Here is an 18,145-nt window from a genome sequence, read left to right on the forward strand (position 1 = left end):
CTTGAGAATCTTCTAAAAATCCCAAAGCCCAAGCCATATCCCAGATCTGTTAAATCACAGTCTCTGTTGATGGGGCACAGGCATTTAGTCGTTTTGAATCTCCCCAGGTGATTCCAGTGTGCACACAAGTTTGGAAACTTCTGAAGTAACCACAGGAAAATCGAGCACATTATGGACATAGAGCCAACTACTTCCCAACAAGTCTAGGTCAGTGGTTTCCAGAGTTTAGCTCACATCAGAATCATTTGGAAGACTTGTTAAAGCCCAAGACTTTTGAGTTCTACCCTCAGAATTTTGGATTCAGTAGGTCCTAGGGGGAACCCAAGAACTTGCATTTCTAATAAGTCCTCACCTGATGGTCCAGAGTCCATACTTAGAGAAACTCTGACAGCTGGATTCAAGTACCTTCTCTTCAGATGGCCTTCTGAATGCTCTCCATTACTGTATATAAAGAAAAGATCAGCAGAATTTTCTTACTCCAGGGCTATTTAATCCTTTCTCCTTTCTGCTGATTTGTTAACTCTAGAACTTTCTTAGCTATCCTCTTGAATGTCCCCCAAATTATCCAGGTTTTCAATAGAAGTACATGTGTTTGTGCCCAAGGAATTAACAGGAGCCATCTAGCCCATTAAAATATCTTGCAGAGCTTTAAACATAATTATTAGGGAGCTGGAGTAAGGGAAATAAAGAGCATAAAGGAGACCTGGATATGCTCTAGCACAGAAGGTAAAATAAAGAGAACCCTGTTAATCAGGATCATGGGGAGACCACAGAGCCCAGCCTGCCTCTCACTTTCAAGACAGCATGAAAGGAGAGTTTGTTAGAGAGGAGACTCCCGTGAGGGTGTTTGGATCACACCCTGATTTGGATTTTTCTCACTGTTCTTCTTAATCCCTGTGGATACTCTAGTCTGTACCATATAATCAAAATGAAAACACACTACATTTTCCCTCTACTAAGATTGTTCCATGAATCACCTTTTTCCAATTGTGCTTGTTCTTCAGAGAAATCAAAGTTCATTCTAAGTTACTTAAGATTTTATGAATTTATAATCAGATTTATATCAGTTTTTTTCCCATAGAGAAGGCATTCTTTTTTCTTTTTTCCTTCTTTGCGGTACTAAGGATCAAACCTAGGGCCTCACCCATGTCAGGCCAGCCCTCTACGACTAAACTACACCCCCAGCCCTAGAGAAGGCATTCCTAATATTCTTTATAACTCTAGTGTCTATTCCTGAGAAATCAGATAAATACCTCTTCATTTTTAGAGGGTACGCACAGTACCCGTTAATGGGGTGGTGTTTTTCTTCCTGCCCCCACCCTGGGTAAATTTTGTAGATATTTCAGAAACACACAAGAATTCATTTTTCTTTCTGAAATTAATTAACTGAAACAGATAAAGCAGATTAATCATAGAAATTATTGCTTCCACCTTGAACAAAACAACAATCATGAAAAAATAGATGCTTAAATAGATTTTTAAAAGCTTCTTTTGGATAGTTTTCCTTTCAACAAATTAGTGTGGGAATTTTAAAGTGTTAGACAGATTTTAAATCAACACTTGGGAAAGGAAAACAATGCCTTCTAGCCAAATCCTAGGTTATATCTCATCCTTAGCTCCTTAACTGCCCTCATCATCCTCTTGTATCAGGATTACGGACACATATCCTGATCCTTTCCCTCACCTTTCTCCTGCAGTCCCTCTGTACATGTTGTTTGGTCTGTTGGCATCAAACCATGTCCTTTGCCTAAGTGTGTGTGTTGGCTCTCAAATGCCTGCAGCAATAAAAGACCGGATTTTTCAGCTGAGTTTTAGTACCCTGTGTAGTTGACTGCAATTTCCAACCTGATTGCACAGCACAATCAGTGTTGCTCCCTGAACAGGCCATTGTCACCCATTCCATACACATTTCTGCTTCTGTGCCTTTGCCAGAGTGCCTTGCCTGCTGTCTGTCAAGCTAGACCATAACACATGGTGGTGCAGGCCCGTCAACCCAGCTCCTCAGAAAGCTGAGTCCAGAGGATTCCAAGTTCAAGTCCAACCTCAGCAACTCAGCAAGACCCTGGGTCAAGCCAAGCATGGTGGCCCATGCCTGGAATCTCAGTGATTCAGGAAGCTGAGGCAGGATGGCAAGTTTGAGACCAGCCTCAGCATTCTAGCAAGACCCTATCTCAAAATAAAAAATAAAGAGAGCTGGAAATGCGGTTCAGCGGTGAACTGTGGGTTCAATTCTCAAAACTGCCCCCACAGGATGCAAATTAGTGCAGCCACTCGCCACTCAGGAAAGCAGTGTGGAGATTCCTTAGAAAACTTGGTATGGAACCACCCTTTGACCCAGCTGTCCCACTCCTTGGCCTATACCCAAAGGACTTAAAGTCAGCATACTACAGAGATACAGCCACATCAATGTTCATAGCTGCTCAATTCACAATAGCCAGACTGTGGAACCAACCTAGATGTCCTTCAATTGGTGAATGGATAAAGAAACTGTGGTATATATATATATATATATATATATATATATATATATATATATATACATACAATGGAATATTACTCAGCTATAAAGAATAATAAATTTATGGCATTTGCAGGCAAATGGATGAAATTGGAGAACATCAGGTTAAGTGAGATAAGTCAATCTCAAAAATCCAAAAGACAAATGATCTCACTGATAAGCAGATGATGACACATAATGGGGGGTGGGAGGGGGAAAGAATGGAGGAAGGAGGGACTGTATAGAGGGAAAAGAGAGGTGGGAGGGGTGGGGGCAATGAAAAAATAATGGAATGAATCAAACATCATTACCCTATGTAAATGTATGATTATGCAAATGGTATGCTGTTACTCCATGTACAAACAGAAACAACATGTATCCCATTTGTTTACAATAAAAATAAATTAAAAAAAAACTGCCCCCACAAAGACTCTGTCTCAAAATTGGAAAAGGGCTAGGGATGTAGCACCCTGGGTTCAATCCACTGCCACAGGGGAAAAGAAACACCTGGAATCCTCTTTTCTTGAAGACTCCAGCACCTACTCTATCCTTTGCCCTCCTCCCTTGGTAGAGATTTATCGTCTCTACCACTCAGTTAAGCACTTAAATGTTTTCTCAGTGTTCTATGTCTCTTTAATTAGACTAAGTTCCAGGAAAGCAGGGACCAGTTAACCTTCGCAACCTATGGTACCTAACACTGTGCTGGGTACGTCCTAGGCATGTCAATAAATATTGAAGTGTAAGTTCACACACACACACACACACACACACACATTTGGTCCTAGGGATGGAAACCAGGGGAGCTGTACCACTGAGCCACATCCCCAGCCCATTTTATTTTTCATTTCGAGACAGAGTCTCACTCAGTGGCTGTGGCCGGGAATGTGGCTAAGGGTAGTGTGTTTACCTAGCATGCAGGAAGGCCAAGGGTTATTCCCTACCAGGGGACGGGGGATCCTTAACTTCCATCTTTTCCCAGCTATACTGCAGCCCGGGTTCTGAGTCCGCTTCACGTGCAGCCACAGGCTGTTTCTTTTCCAAGTGTCCAGAGGGAAGCCTTCCATGTGCACCGACGGGGAGGGCCCAGCATGGCTGCTTCCTGGCAGACCTGGGTGACGGAGCCTGTTGGCCCAGTACAGGTGCAGATGTTCACGGTGGCCTGATGTCCCTCAGCAGCCCGTCAGCTTAGCCCGCAGCTGGAGAAGCCACCATGGTGGAGGAACCACTGTTGGTCTCCAGAGGGGCGGGCACGGCGCTCAAGCTGAGCGAGGTGAGCGGGCAGCAGCGGCCCAGGGCAGGAGGGTGGCCTCGAGCTGGGAGCCCTGCGATTCTGCAGGGTAGCTACCGCTTCTCCAGCAGGACTTGGAGGGACACCTGACTTCAACAGGACATTTTTGGAGGGAGGGGGCTGGGGATGGAACCCACGGGTGCTCTAACACAGAGCTACATCCCCGGTCCGTTTCATTTTTTAATTTTGAGCCAGGGTCTTGCTAAGTTGCTGAGGACCTAATTTCTGGGGGCTGATCTGGAACTTTCCATCCTCCTGCCTCAGCCTCCTGAGTCACTAGGATTAGAGGCGTTCCCCACCGCAACTGGCTTTAAATTTTGACGCCATTAAGGTCCAGGTGCTTCACCTGACTGGTGCTCAGACACAGGGACAGATGCTTCAACTCTGAATCCAAGTGCAGTGTTAGTAATTAGCAGTTGAGAGGGTCTGCAGGTGGGGGGGGGGGCAGGTGCCGAAGGAGAGACCAAGCAGTGGGTTCTGAGGAGCGACGTCGGGGTCGGAGGAGACGGATTGGCCCGCGCTAGAGGTGGCCCGACCTCCCGACGGTGGCGGACACCCAGGGCACTGAGTTTTGCAGAATCTGCTCATTCATGTCACCCTGCTTCTGGCCGAGGCCCTCCACCACCACCTGTGTGACCGGGTGGGTCCCCCATCTCTAGAGCTGCCCACCCCCCTCCCTGCCAAGCAGAGGAGAACCCCAGGTCTGTCCAGAGGGGACCAGAGGGAGACCCGCCCGCACCAAGGACAAACCCAGGTCAGATCCACAACAGGCCCTGGGGCTGCCCACCTGCAGGGCTCACACCCTGTACCCTCAGCAAGACCCCCATCCCCGCTCCTCACCCCCAACTCCACAATCGCCACCCAGAGCTCACTGGGTGCAGCCTCCCGGGCCTCAGCGGCCAGCTCCCTGCTCCCAGCCAGAGAGCACGGAGCTTCCCTGCTGCAAGGGACAGGTGGGTCTGGGCCTCCCCTCCTCCAACGCCCTCTTCTGTCCTGTTTCCAGCCGCCTTCACTAGACAAGCCTCCTCGAGAAGGAGCCTCAAACCCACCTTGCTAGACTCTGTCCTCCCCGACCAGCCTCCCAGCTCCTTGGTGGCTCTTCCCAGACCGTGGGCCCCGGGTGAGCCCTCTGCCTCTATCTGGGTGGTGGTGCGACTGTCCTTCAGGACTGAGCAGGGGACCAGGTCCTGTGGTCGCTCTCAGTGTCTCCTTCCCTGTGGCACTGCCCGTGACAGGGACACAGCAAGTGCAACACATTTACTTATAGTGCTGGGGTGCCGAACCCAGGGCTGCTCTGCCAGAGTCACATCTGCAGCTCTTTTGATTTTTGAACCAGGGTCTCCCTAACTTGCCACGGCTGGCCTTGAACTTACGATCCTCTTGCAGCAACCTCCTGAGTTGCTGGGGTTTTAGTTCTGTGCCATCGGGCCCAGCAGCTCAGGCCACTTACCCTGTCTCAAAATAAAATATTGAAAGGACTGAGGACGTATTTCAGTGGTAGAGAGTTCCAGGGTTCAATCCTGAGTACTGAGAAAAAGAATCTGAAGAGAAATTATAAAAGCCACGTTACGGTGTTGTAGAGTATGTACCCAGTATTACAGAGACGGGAAACGCCAGTCCTGAGACGTCGGTCGCCATGTGTGCACCTACGCACACGTGAAGGCACTACTCCAGAATGCAGTAGTAGGGGAAGAAGCAGATGAGAACAGGCTTCCTCGGCCGGGTGCGAGGCGAACACCTGCAATCCCAGGGGCTCGGAGGCGAAGGCAGGAGAATCAAGAGTTCAAGACCAGCCTCAGCGACTTAGCAAGGCCCCATCTCAAAATACAGACATAAAAAGGGCTCGGGATGTGCTCAGTGGTTAAGCACCTGTAGGTTCAATCCCTTGTACCCCCCCAAAAAAGTCTCCCCTCTTTACATTATTGTATTAAATGTTTTTAAGCTTTTACTTCAAAAGGCCACGCAACTAATTTTCTCTTGTTACTTGGTGGTACTGGGGATTGAAGTCAGGGATGCTCTGCTTCCGAGTTGCATCCTTAGGCATTTTTATTTTTATTTTGAGACTGGTTTTCCATCAACTTGTGACCTCCTGCCTCATACTCCTGAGTCGCTGGGTCCTAGGCATGTACCACGGAGCCCCGGCTGATTTGGACAGTCTGGATGTGCAATGAGGAGCGGGTTGATGTCTCCAGGTCTGATTGTTTTGTGAACTAACAGGGTAAAAGGTTTTGCATAATTTGGGGGCCTTAAAATTGGAGGTTGTTGAAAGTTTTGTTTTGTTGAAAACTCATATGACTTTCCTCCTATGGAACAGGCTCTGGGAAAGTTCCTTCTAAGTTCTTATGTTGGGGACACAGCAGAGAGAAATTTGGGATCTAAGACTACACTATCCTGCAAGTTCAAGGGAATCTCTTAATTATCTTTTAGTTCTGGGTCCAGGGAAACCTGGGATGTCTCTTCTCTGGGTAAGAAGGAAATTCCCTCCAGAGCTGGAGCATAATCTCAGTAATGGACTTTTCCTGCAGAGAAGGGAAGTTTACCCATGGAGGTCTCACGGCCCTCGAACGCCACCTGCTGTAAAAAGTAAAGAAAAGCTACTTCAGAGTCTGCCTGGTAGACCACAAAGCAAATCCCTTGCAGATTGAGTAGGAGTGGCATTTCCAGGGCACTGTTTGGTTGAGAGGTCTTGGCATAAGGCCTAAGAGGGGTAAGGAGGGGTTTCAGGGAACCCCTGTGGCTTCCCAGTCTGGGTTTATCGCTGATTTCCCAGAAGGCCATAGTGTTGGGCCTGCTTATCACCTGGGTACCAGAGAAAGCAGAGCGAAAGGCATCCGCGGAGGGTCATTTAGTCTGCAGGCCCATCAGATGACAGGAAATCTTGGATGTATAATTTTATCTATTGCACCTAAGTCTTGGTTATATGTCCAGCCTCCCTGTTAGGTTTCTTGACTGGTAGGATGTAAGTCTTGCAAGGATTTATAAGTCCTATTCTATGAATTTCTCTACAGTGGTAGGGCACCCTTGGGTTCAATCCCCAACACCAAAAAAACAAAAACAAAAAGGCTTAAGACAATTTTATTGATTCCTATGGGCAAATCAAAATGTAAGATGAGCCGGGTGCAGATGCGCATGCGTGTAATTCCAGCGAGATGGGAGGCTGAGGCAGGAGGATTGCCAGTTCGAAGCCAGCCTCAGCAAGTTAGCCAAGCCCTAAGCAACTCAGCAAGACCCTGTAGCTAGATAAAATATAAAATACAAAAAAGGGCTGGGGATGTGGCTCAGTGGTTAAGTGCCCCTGAGTTCAATCCCCAACACCAAAAAATAATAAGAAGAACAACACAGGAGAGTATAAGGGCCAGTTTCAGGGGCTCCCTTAGCAAGATTAAAAGACAAGAGATCAGAAGTGCATAGTTAAAATCCTCTGAGTCCACCATCAATCCTCTTGTGTAGCTTGTTCCTTTACCTCAGGAGAGGAACATTGACTGGTCCACCCACTGGGACGTCCACGGGGGAATTTGTGTACAGGTGGCCAACCAAGAGGTTGGGAGCCCCCAAGAATATGACCACAGGGAAAAGTGGCTCATACCCCATTTCTTTTCTCTCTGCTTTGTCTTCCCCTGAGCCCCAGCCCTGAGGGATGTGGCTATGGTCCCTCATGACCTGAGTGTCTCAGATGGCAATCTCCTACTATCCCCAAAGAACTCCTTTGGTTACCCCACTGACCAGCCACACACGTTGGAAGGATGTAACAGACGCCCAGAGGGAGGTCAAGAACGGGAGGGCCTTCTCAGAATGACCCTGCGTTGTCACGATGCTGAGTTCCTGGGCTCGAGCATCACTGATCTATTAGTGCCCGTCCCCTGAGCCGCTGAGCTTCCTGACCTTGAACCTGGAGACCCTAGAGGACAGCAGAGGGTTTGCAGCCAGTTCCCGCATCACTCCCTCACAACCGTCCACACAGGAGTAATGCCCCTGCATACCTCTCAGCATGAGTCCACTTCCAGAAATTCAGATTCCTATTTCTGACTCGAAGACTTGTGTCCCCAAAGGCTCCAACTCTCCCCGGGTGAACCATTCCCGTGACCCCATCCTCCTGCATCACCTTTTCTTTTCCCACTCATGTCGTGCAACAGTCTGAAATCATGTTTCTAGTTTCCCTTGGAGAGACACCTATGTCTTAGCCTTTATTTTCAAGTGCACAGAGCACTTCTGATATATGCATCCAACTAGGCGGGCATCAAACAGCGACAGAGGCTGGTGGGCAGGTTGTAAACAAACCGGTGGCCACAGATGTGGCAGGGTTTGGTATGGAACAAGACTCTCTTGGGCTCCCTTACGGCCCTCAGTATGTCCGTCAGCTCAGCATAGTGCTGGAAGAATCTCTCCCGGTGGATGGCACCCTGGGCATTGTAGCTCTCCAGAGGGGCAGGGTACATCTCTAGACTCAACTGCCTCAGCCTGGCAGTGTGACGCAGCAGGTCCCTCATGACCGGCAAGGAGATGTTGTTCCCCTGAAAGCTGAAGGTCCTGAGCTGGGAGCAGCCACTCAGGGCAGGCAGGAGGACCTGGAGCTGCGAGTCCGTGATCTCACAGTCCTGCAAGTTCAGGGTCCTCAGGGTGGCTGCAGCGTTCTCCAGCAGAATTCTGAGGGGCTCGGGACTGAGATTGGTCTGTTTGATGCCACACAGGTTCAGGTGTAGTAGCTGAGCGAGGTTTGGAGACCCGGACAGATGGTTCCAGTCCGAATCTGAGGGCTGGCAATTGGTGATTGACAGGGTCTCCAGGGGGTTCTTCAGGTGCCTAAGGAGAGACCAAGCAGTTAGTTCTGAGGAGTGATGTCAAGGTGGAAGAAGCAGACAACCCACAGGTCTGTCCAGAGGGGACCAGGGGGAGACCCGCATGAAGGACAAGCCCCTGGGGCTGCCCACCTGTGGGGCTCACACCCTATACCCCCAGCAAGGCCCCCATCCCCGCTCCTCACCCCCAAGTCCACAGTCACCACCTGAAGCTTGCTGGGCGCAGCCTTCCCCAAGCGTGCCTTAGAGGCCGGCTGGCTCCCTGCTCCCAGCTGGAGAGCACGGAGCTTCCCTGCTGCGAGGGGCAGGTGGGCCTGGAGCCTCCCCTCCTTCAATGCCCTCTTCTCTGTCCTGTTTCCCGCCACCTTCGCTAGACATGGCTCCTAGGGAAGGAGTCTCACTAGATCCTGTGCCTGCCAGCCAGCTTCCCAGCATGGCAGCACTTCCCAGACATGACCCTGGGTGACCCTCTGCCTCTATGACGGTGTCTATGGGAGGCCTGACTCCAGGATAGGGTAGAAGCAGAGAAGTTCACAGACTTTCTCCATCAGTGTTGAATCACCAGTGGCTGGCACACCGCAGGTGCCCACCAAAGTTCAGCGATCTCCAGGAAACATTGGCCCTCCTTCCTCACCTGAGCACCTGGCACAGACGGCCATCTAAGGAGAAGGCATCATCCAGGTAGAGCCTCCGGAGGCTGTCCATCTTGGCAAACTGCGAGGTGACGTGATCCATCAGCCAATCCTTCTCCTCCTGGGAGACGTCAACAGACACTTGGACGTGGGAGAAAAGAAGCTTCCTCAGGTTCCTCATCTGGCCCAAATAGGTAGCAAAACTGGCCAGGATAGACAGACTCCAGGGACAGTGCATTTCCACTTGCTGGATGTAGTCCAGGTCCAACTTTTCCAAGATCCTCTCCATGCTCTGGAGGGACAAAGTCGATACCTGCAGCTTCTTACAGCACAGCTGGACCACGCCGGGCTTCCCATCCATCCACTGAAGGACGAAGGCGACGGGGGGATACGGGAGCTTATGCGGCAAGCACAGGTCTGCCAGCACCTTCAAGGGCAGCAAGGGCCCTGTCCCTGGAGGGGCCGCCACGGTTTGCTTCCTAGGCATGGCCTCTGGTGAGCAGGCATCGGCCACCTCTCCCGTCCACATCCTCCAGAAGTTGTGATGAACTTGCCGCAGATCCAGCACCTGCAGCCTCCACCGCCTGTGGTACCACAGCAGAGCCTCAGCGTGGAGGCAGGGACCCTGCCACCCTCCTGCGCCTCCAGTCACCCTCCCTCCGCTGCTCCCGCTCCGCCTCTCCTTCGGCCTCACTCTTCTCCACCCCTCTCCCCTCCAATCCAGCCCGGTGCCCACCGTGCCAGCCGAGGCGGGGCAGGCGCAAGCCTGAACATGCGGAAGCCCTCCCCAGATGGGGCACGGCCAAGGCTTCTCCAACCCTCCCGGCTGGCAGCACCGGAAACCTCGAGTTCGCCCTTCAGCACCCCACCTCTGCCTGCCTCCAGAGGGCCCCCCCTTCCAGCCCACCTGGGTCCCCCTCACCTGGGGCGATCCCTCTGGGCAAGTAGCATATTGAGCCCTTGCAGTGTGACTTGGAGCATCTCCAGGTCTGGCTTCTTCATCAGGGCCCCCAGGGGGAGGCAGGTGAAGGGCCAGGCCCGCACCATTTCCTTCAGGACCTCCCTGTGTCTCCCGCTGAAGGCCTCCATGAAGAGTGGTGGGAAGAGCTCGATGGGCAGGTCCTGCAGAGCCAGGGTGGCCCGCTGGCTGTCCATCAGCAGGCTCCGCCCTGCCAGCTCCAGCAGCGTGCGTGGGTCCTGGCTGCTCATCCTGAGGAGTCTTCATGGAAAGGATCCTGGGGAAATGTCCAGCGAAGGTACATTCCCAACCGTGCTCAGCAGCTCTGTCTTACAGCCACCCAACACTGGCAACACTGGAGGGGTCTTCGACTTACCCCAGTTCTACTCTATGGGTGCCAAACCAGGCCTGATGATACAGGCCTCTAATCCCAGAGTCCTGGGAGACTGAGGCAGGAGGATCACACATTCCAGGCCAGCCTAGAACTTAAGTGAGACCCTGTCTCAAAATGAAAAATAAAACAGGGCTGGGGATGCAACTCAGTGGTGGAGTGGCCCTGGGTTCAATCCCCAGCACCGGTAAATAAATAAGGAAAATAAAGTGGTGTCGTTACTTTTCATTTTTCAAATGAGCAATTTATTGATTTACTTACGTATGGTTATTTTGGGGGTGGTAGTAGGGATAGAAGCCAGGGGCGCCTTACCGCTGGCCACACCCCATCTCTTTTTTTCGTATTTTGTAGGTATGTATTTACTTACTGTGTGGCACAGGCTTGAACCCAGGGTGCTCTGCCTCTGAGCCACGTCCCCAGCCCTTTTCCTTTTTATTGAGGCAGGGTCTCACTAAATTGCTTAGGGTCTTGCTAAATTGCTGAGGCTGGCTTTGAACTTGACATCCTTCTGCCTCAGCCTCTCAGGCCGCTGGGATTACAGGCTCCCAGCCCTGTTTTATTTTGAGACAGGATCTCACTAAGTTGTCCAGACTGGTCTCAAATTCATGATCCTCCTGCCTCAGCCTCTTGAGTAGCTGGGATCACAGACATGTACCACCAGGCTCAGTAAGCAAGGCTAAAAGCCACACGTAGGATTTTAGGGCATTTGGAAGTAAGAGTGGAAAACGCTGACTCTGGGATGAGGCACTGATCGTCATGTGGATCTTGCACACATGTGACCATGTGCCACTTTGCAGTGGTGTCCAGGGAAAGAGATAGATCAGAAGAGTCGCTCCTGTTAAAAATACTGCATACTGTTGGGCATGGTGACCTACTCCCGTAAGCCCAGCTACTTGGGATTCTGAGCACCTTAGCAAAACTCTCATTGTGTGGCACTGGGTTCAATCTCTGGTACTGCCAAGAAAAATAAAGGGTGGAATATTTTTAAGCTATTAGTTATAACAAGTGCCTAACTTATAAAATCTTGAAGCCACAGAAAAAATCAACCAAAAATAAAATAAAAAACCAATCATGAAACCATAGAATCAATGAAGTATAATTTGAGGGTAGACTATTTTTGTGGTGCTATGGATTGAATCTGGGGCCTCGTGCATGATAGACAAGTGCTCACTAAACTACACCCCCACCCCCAAAAGTAAGTAATTCCGATCAATTAGATGCTTTCCAAATTTTATCAAAAATTTTGCTAGATTAAATGGGAGGATTACAAGTTGAAGGCAAACCTTGGCAATTTAGCAAGACACTGTCTCAAAATACAAAATAAAAAGGGCTGGGATATAACTCTATAGTGGAGCATCCCTGGGGTTCAATACTGGGTAAAACACAAACACACACATAATAATTATAAAAAGCAAATGAAGCAATTTAGCAGGGCATGGTGACACATGGCATGGCAATCCCAGCGACTTGGGGCTGAGGCAGGGGGATCACAAGTTCAAGGCCAGCTTCAGCATTTAGCAGAACCCTAAGCAATTTAGCAAGACCCTGTCTGGAATTAAAAATACATAAATAAAAAGGGTCGGGGATGTAACTCAGTGGTAAAGTACCCCTGGATTTCAATCCCCGGTGCTAACAAAAAAAAAAAAAGAGGGAAAGAAATTTAATATGACCTAAACCAAAGCAGAAATCAAAACTATTGGGACGAAAGCAAAACTGCATTTAGAGACAAGATCTTAAATCTGTCCATTTGAAGAGACACAAACATGATAGTCTCTCATGCTAAATGAAATAACCCCCCAAAACCAGAGGCCGAATGTTTTCTCTGATATTGGGACGCTGATCCACAATGGGGCTGGGAGGGATGAATGGAGGGACTTTGGAGTGGGCAGAGGGGGTGGGGGAGGGGAGGGGGCGTGGGGCGGCAAGGCCGTGGAACTCGGCCATGGTTACCCTACATACGCATGGCTACACAACCAGCGGACTCCGCACCTCCTACAGCCGGAGGAAGAAGGCGAGCTCCGTGTGTGTACAAAGGTCAAATGCATTCTGCTGTCATGTGTAGCTGATGAGAACACATTTTAAAAATAATAATAAAAAATAAGACCCTGCCATGACGCTTAAAAAAAAAAAAGAAAAGAAAATGATATGTTTGCCGTCAGAACCTACATGTCACCATTATTTTTTTCTTTTTTGCTCTATCACTGAGCGACATCTCCAGCTCCTTTTATTTTCCAGTGCTGGGACTTGAACCCAGGGCCTCATGCATGCTAGGCAAGCCGTCTCCCCACTGAGCTACATCCCCAGTCTCTCCTTTCATTTTTTGATATTCAGATCAGATCTTGCTCAATTGCTGAGGCTGTGCCTCCAACTTGTGCTTCCTCCTGCCTCGGCCTCCCGAGTTGCTGGGACTGCAGGCATGAGCCACCACTCCTGGGTGTGGGTCACCAGGTGAGACTGGCTGAGAGTAGACCCCACAGGGGTTCTGTTTAGAGCTCAGTCGCCCAAGCGGGCCTTGAACTCCTGGGCTCAAGTAATCCTCCTGTCTCCGCCTCCCCAGTAGCTGGGACTAACGGTGGATGCCACCATGCAGCCTGAATGGCATCTCCGTGGGGTTTGGTGACTTACCAGAGCCGGACAGTTGGCAGGGAGTTGTGAATCCCAGTGGCGACAGCTGGTGACCGTGACCCTGGGCTCCAGGCTTCTGTGCTTCTTGGGCTCTTGAAGCTTTTGCTGGTTTTTCCAACCCTCGTTCCTCTTTTCAACTCCTAGTTCCAATCAGAGTGCCGTCTGATTAAATATCTGAATCCCCACCCACTTAATCCCATTGAATTTCTAGTTTCCTCCAAATTAACTGGTATATTCAACTGTAGTTGTGCATAGGGTCTGAGTCAGGGACGCACTGATTGATTCACTCCATACTATCGATTGATTTCTTTTAGCAGTATGTGACTTTCATAGTCCTGACTGTGAGACAAGAAAGAGTTTAATCTGTTTCTGATATTAGGAAAGAAAATTGAATTTATCATTCTTGGCAGTTCTTTGGCCTTGCCAAAAAAAGAATTTTTTTTTTTTTTTGTACTGGGGATTGAACCCAGGTACCCTTTACCACTGAGCTCCATCTCCAGCTCTTATTTGTTACCTGGAGACAGGGTCTCACTAAGTTGCCAAGACTGGCCTTGAACTTGCCGTCCTCTTGCCTCAGCCTCCCAAGTTGCTGGGATCGTAGGCAGGCACCACCATGTCCAGCTGGCCACGTTGAAATTATAAAAATATGTCAGAGTTACTCAGTGTGTCAGCTGTCACTTGGGTTTTATGTTTCCTAACATATCAGATCATGTGCCCATTCAGGGAGGAAGAGAGGGACCCCTGAGGAGGTGACTGATCTTCAACCACTACTAGGTCCAGAGAATCAAGCCTCAGTTATAATGGGAGCAGCGCTGGGGACTTGGCCTCTGGGCCTGCAGGGGGACAGGGGACTGAATCATCCGAGGTGATGGGAAGAACACGTGGTATTATTTTTGGTCTGCCTGGGGTTTTGCTTGGCTTGGTGCGGTTCTTTCGGGTGGTGGGTGTGGAGGGATTAAAATATCTGTTTGGAGTTTAGAAGTCAGAAGGGAAGTAGCTACAGGAGGGACAACAGAGACGCCAAAGGCCAGAGCTGTCCTTGAAGGCAGGGAGGGAGAGGCCTCCTTTGACTGCCCCAGAAGGAAAAGGGAGTTTCCATATGGGATCAGCTCAGCGAACCTGCTTGAGAAGATGAACTCTAAGAACGCGCATTGACCCAAAGCCGGAGAGTGGTTTTCATGGTCTGAGCCAGGGGAACAGACTAGACTAAGACCCACTGAGAGCCGGGCGTGGTGACACACGGCTCTAGTCCCAGCGACTCAGGAGGCTGAGGCCAGAGGATTGCAAGCTTGAGGCCAGGCTGGGCAGCTTATAAGGCCATGTCTCAACATAAAAAATGAACAGGACTGGGGACAGAGGCTCAGTGGTAAAGCACTTGGAAGGAAGGAGAGAAGGCAGGAAGGAAGGAAGGAAGGAAGGAAGGAAGGAAGGAAGGAAGGAAGGAAGGAAGGATGGAAGGAGGGAAGGAAGGAAGGATGGAAGGAGGGAAGGAAGGAAGGAAGTCAGGAAGGAAGGCAGGCAGGAAGGAAGGAAGGAAGGAAGGAAGGCAGGCAGGCCTGAGCAAACACTGGGTACAGGCTGTGGCTCTTAGGGACACGGAAGAGAGAGAAGCAAGGATTAAAGGCACATGTCCCTGTCTCCATGGCCGCTGCCACAGGGAGCCTTTTGGTTTCTTCCCCAAAGCGGGTATTTCCCAGCACACCAGCCCTAATCCGTTTCTAGGGCCTCTAGCCCTTAAGGGAAGGACCTGCAGCACAGTGAAAAGTGAGCGTTTGAGTGAAAAGTAAATCAGGAACTGGGGACGTCAGACCTAAGAAGTTCTAGCACGTTCATGCGATTTGTCAGAGGCAAGTAGCTATGGCGAAACGCAGACGTGAACTGCGCTCTTGTTGTCGCAGTACGGGGACGAACCAGCGGTGCTGGGCCCCTGGGCTCACCCCCACCCCGTTGGAAAACCCATTTTGAGACAGGCCTCGCCGAGTTGCCAAGGCTGACCTGGAACTTGTGCTCCTCCTGCCTGGACCTCCTGAGTGGCTGGGATTACGGGCGTGCACATCCACACCCAGGCAGCTGCTTTTTGGGTTGTTTTTGTTTGTTTGGGCTGAGGCTTTTTCTTATCTTAAGCATTTAGAGGTTTCCTCTTATCTTAAGCATTTAGCAGAAATTACCCATATTCATTTCACTTATGATTGCAGTTTAAAGAGGTTTAAGATTATTTTTAAGGCCTAGATGGTGGTTTATGCTGAGGAATATTTGAAACCTAGTCTCCAAGTTTGAATTTTCTTTACCTGTTTCTTGCTTGAGTGAGGCTAGGCGTCTCTCTCGGTTACCACCCTTGACCTGGTGCCTGGGCAGGTGGAGGTTTCTGTCAACCTAGGTAACAACAGAGAGCAGCTGATCAAAAAGTGACTGTAGATGGGACAGGGAATGTAAGACCCCAAGCAAAGAGGGTCAGGCCCATCCAGGAGGCAAAGGAAGACAGGGTTTCAAGGGCCGACTAAGGCGCTTTGAGACAGTCATCATCGGCTGCAAGGTTTCCGGAACGAGGGTGGCCTCAGCCCAAGAGGACAGGCAGCTGCTGGGCAGCCGTCTTCTGAGAAGACATAATTCTGTGCAGGACCCAGCGGTGCCTGTTTGTGGTCCCAGAGACTCGGGAGGCAGAGGCAGGAGGATCGCGAGTTCAAAGCCGGCCTGAACCTGAGCATTTTAGCGAGACCCTGTCGCAAAATAAAAAATGAAAAAGGGCTGGGGGTGTGGTTCAGAGGTAGAGCGCCCCTGGGTTCAGTCCCTGGTACCCAAAAAATAAAAGAAGCAAGAAAATACATTTTTTGGGTACAATTTGTGGTGGATTTGGGGAAAGGTCGCCGTTCTGTCCGTCTTTTGTGAGGGCTCCTGTCAGCAGACGGCTGCGCTTGAGGATCCCTCTTCCTAGCCCCCCGCCAGCCCTGTAGTGTCAGAGTTTGACATGAGTGACGCCATTTTGGTGGAAAATTTCCACCACCGGCTTCACCTGCGAGCAGGCGGGAGTTCATGGCTGGCAGCCATCGTCAGCATGTGACTTACTGACATATTTGACCCCATGGAAATGTTACCGGCCAGGCTATGTGGGCAGTGACTACACAGACTCCACTTTGCCCTGAGACTCCATGTTTTGTGGGAAATGCTTCTCCCATGGGAACCCCGCCTCTGTACCCATCCACAGGTGCTTAGCGTGACTTGTTTGGCAACACAAAATGACAAAATGGCAATTCTTGTATAATGAAAAATCATTCTCTTTTTGATTCCGAGTTTCCTAAACATTGTACCAGGTTAGCGGTGATGTCAACAGTGATTGTCTAGATGTTAGTAACCATTCTTTAGTTTGTACCTAAGTAAGGTCATTTCAACCCACCTCGCCCTCTTGCTAATGGTTCCAGATCTCATGATGTTAGTTTGTAATTTTGAATCATAGCAACAGACACTTATGATTGATGTGATTTTTGGTATAAGAACCGCTACAACCCTGGAGTTGGGGCTGTTCTCCCAATAGTCATTTTTTTGGGCCTTGTGTGAGACAGTCAGCGGCTGGCTTAATAAAGACTCTCAAATGTGGACTTCTCAGTGGTGAGGGGTCTGTTCTTAAGTCGCGCCCCATAACAAGCAGTGATACACCCAGCGTCTCCTCGAGTTGTCTGAAACTGATGGCAAGAGTTTGGTATACGTGTGGTTGTAGGAAAGTGTTCAAGAAAGCAAGCATGGTGATAATTACGGGGAAAATCACCAATGGCTGAGGGATAGGTATGCTCACCCTGATCAATCAATCAATTGTTCATTTATTTTTAGGACTAAAGATTAAACCCAGGACACTATTCCACTGAACCACACCCCAAAACCCCCTCTTTTGGAGGTACTGGAGATTGAACTCAGGGGTGCTCTACCACTGAGCCACATCCTCAGCCCTTTTTGCTTTTTATTTTGAGACAAGTTCTCAATTAATTGCTGAAGGCCTCCCTAAATTGCTGAGGCTGGCCTTGAACTTACGATCCTCCTGCCTCGGCCTCCAGAGTCACTGGGATTAGAGGTGTGTGCCACCATGCCTGGTACTTATCCTGATTTAAATGTCATGCAGTAAACATTAACAATGCACACATGAAGTGAAACATCACATGTAATCCCACAAATGTGTACTATGATCACATGTCAATTTAAGTACATAATTATATAAAAGTCTGAGATCCAAAAAGAATAAGACATTAGAAAACATGCTAATAGCTATAATAGCCATCAAATGGGTAAAACACCAATACTAATGACAGATTTGGAGTACAGAAATAATGAACAACTAAAGTGTTGGTAAATAATGCAATAAGGCAGGAAAAGGACTTTACAATTTTTTTGTGTGTGTGGTTTAGGAGGACCAGAAAGAAACCAACTTTACGTTTTACTTTATTCTTTAACTTCCTTTCTTCTTCCTCGTCTTTCTCTTTCTTTCCTTTTACTCTCTTCTTTTGCTGCTTCCTTCACTTTTCCCAACTCAGGAGCAGAGTTGAATTATTCTAGGTGCTTTGTTCATGCTGATCTCACATTTGGTCTACAGTCAAAGCCGTCCTTTGCGGTCATCCTTGTTGTGTACTGGGAGTTAAATCTAGGGGTGCTCTACCCCTGAGCCACATCCCCAGCCCTTTCTATCTTTTATTTCGAGACAGGGTCTCACTAAGTTGCTTAGGGCCTTGCTGAATTGTGGAGGCTGGCCTTGAACTTGCAATCCTCTTGTCTCCGCCTCCTAAGTCACTGGGATTACAGGCATGTGCCATCATGCCTGGCTAGTCTAAGCAGTTTTAACATTTGTAAATATGTATTTATATATTTTTAAATAAATCTGCATATTTAATATGTACCAATTTTTATTTGTTAGGAAGATAATATTTGTTCGCATCTGTGAACACAATTCTATAGTAAGTATATCTATCATTGTAAGT

General features: G+C 49.2%; 1 protein-coding gene across 1 annotated transcript; it reads right to left on the reverse strand.

Moving 5' to 3' along the window:
- Positions 1-8,011: 8,011 nt before the first annotated feature.
- On the reverse strand, positions 8,012-10,422 carry LOC124966720 (PRAME family member 12-like). Its single transcript, XM_047528372.1, has 3 exons — positions 10,136-10,422; positions 9,216-9,797; positions 8,012-8,585 (listed from the first exon to the last, which is right to left on the reverse strand). Exons 1-3 carry the CDS (start codon positions 10,420-10,422, stop codon positions 8,012-8,014), a joined length of 1,443 nt encoding a protein of 480 aa, XP_047384328.1.
- Positions 10,423-18,145: the final 7,723 nt, after the last annotated feature.

The sequence above is a fragment of the Sciurus carolinensis genome, chromosome 1 (assembly GCF_902686445.1).
Source record: "Sciurus carolinensis chromosome 1, mSciCar1.2, whole genome shotgun sequence".
NCBI classification, from domain to species: Eukaryota; Metazoa; Chordata; class Mammalia; order Rodentia; family Sciuridae; genus Sciurus; species Sciurus carolinensis.

Coding starts and splice junctions, on each gene's coding strand:
- LOC124966720 (XM_047528372.1), bottom strand. CDS start 10,422: ATGAGCAGCCAGGACCCACGCACGCTGCTGGAGCTGGCAGGGCGGAGC. Junction 9,798..10,135: donor GCCCAGAGGGATCGCCCCAG/GTGAGGGGGACC, acceptor GTGGTACCACAG/GCGGTGGAGGCTGCAGGTGC. Junction 8,586..9,215: donor CGTCTGTGCCAGGTGCTCAG/GTGAGGAAGGAG, acceptor GTCTCTCCTTAG/GCACCTGAAGAACCCCCTGG.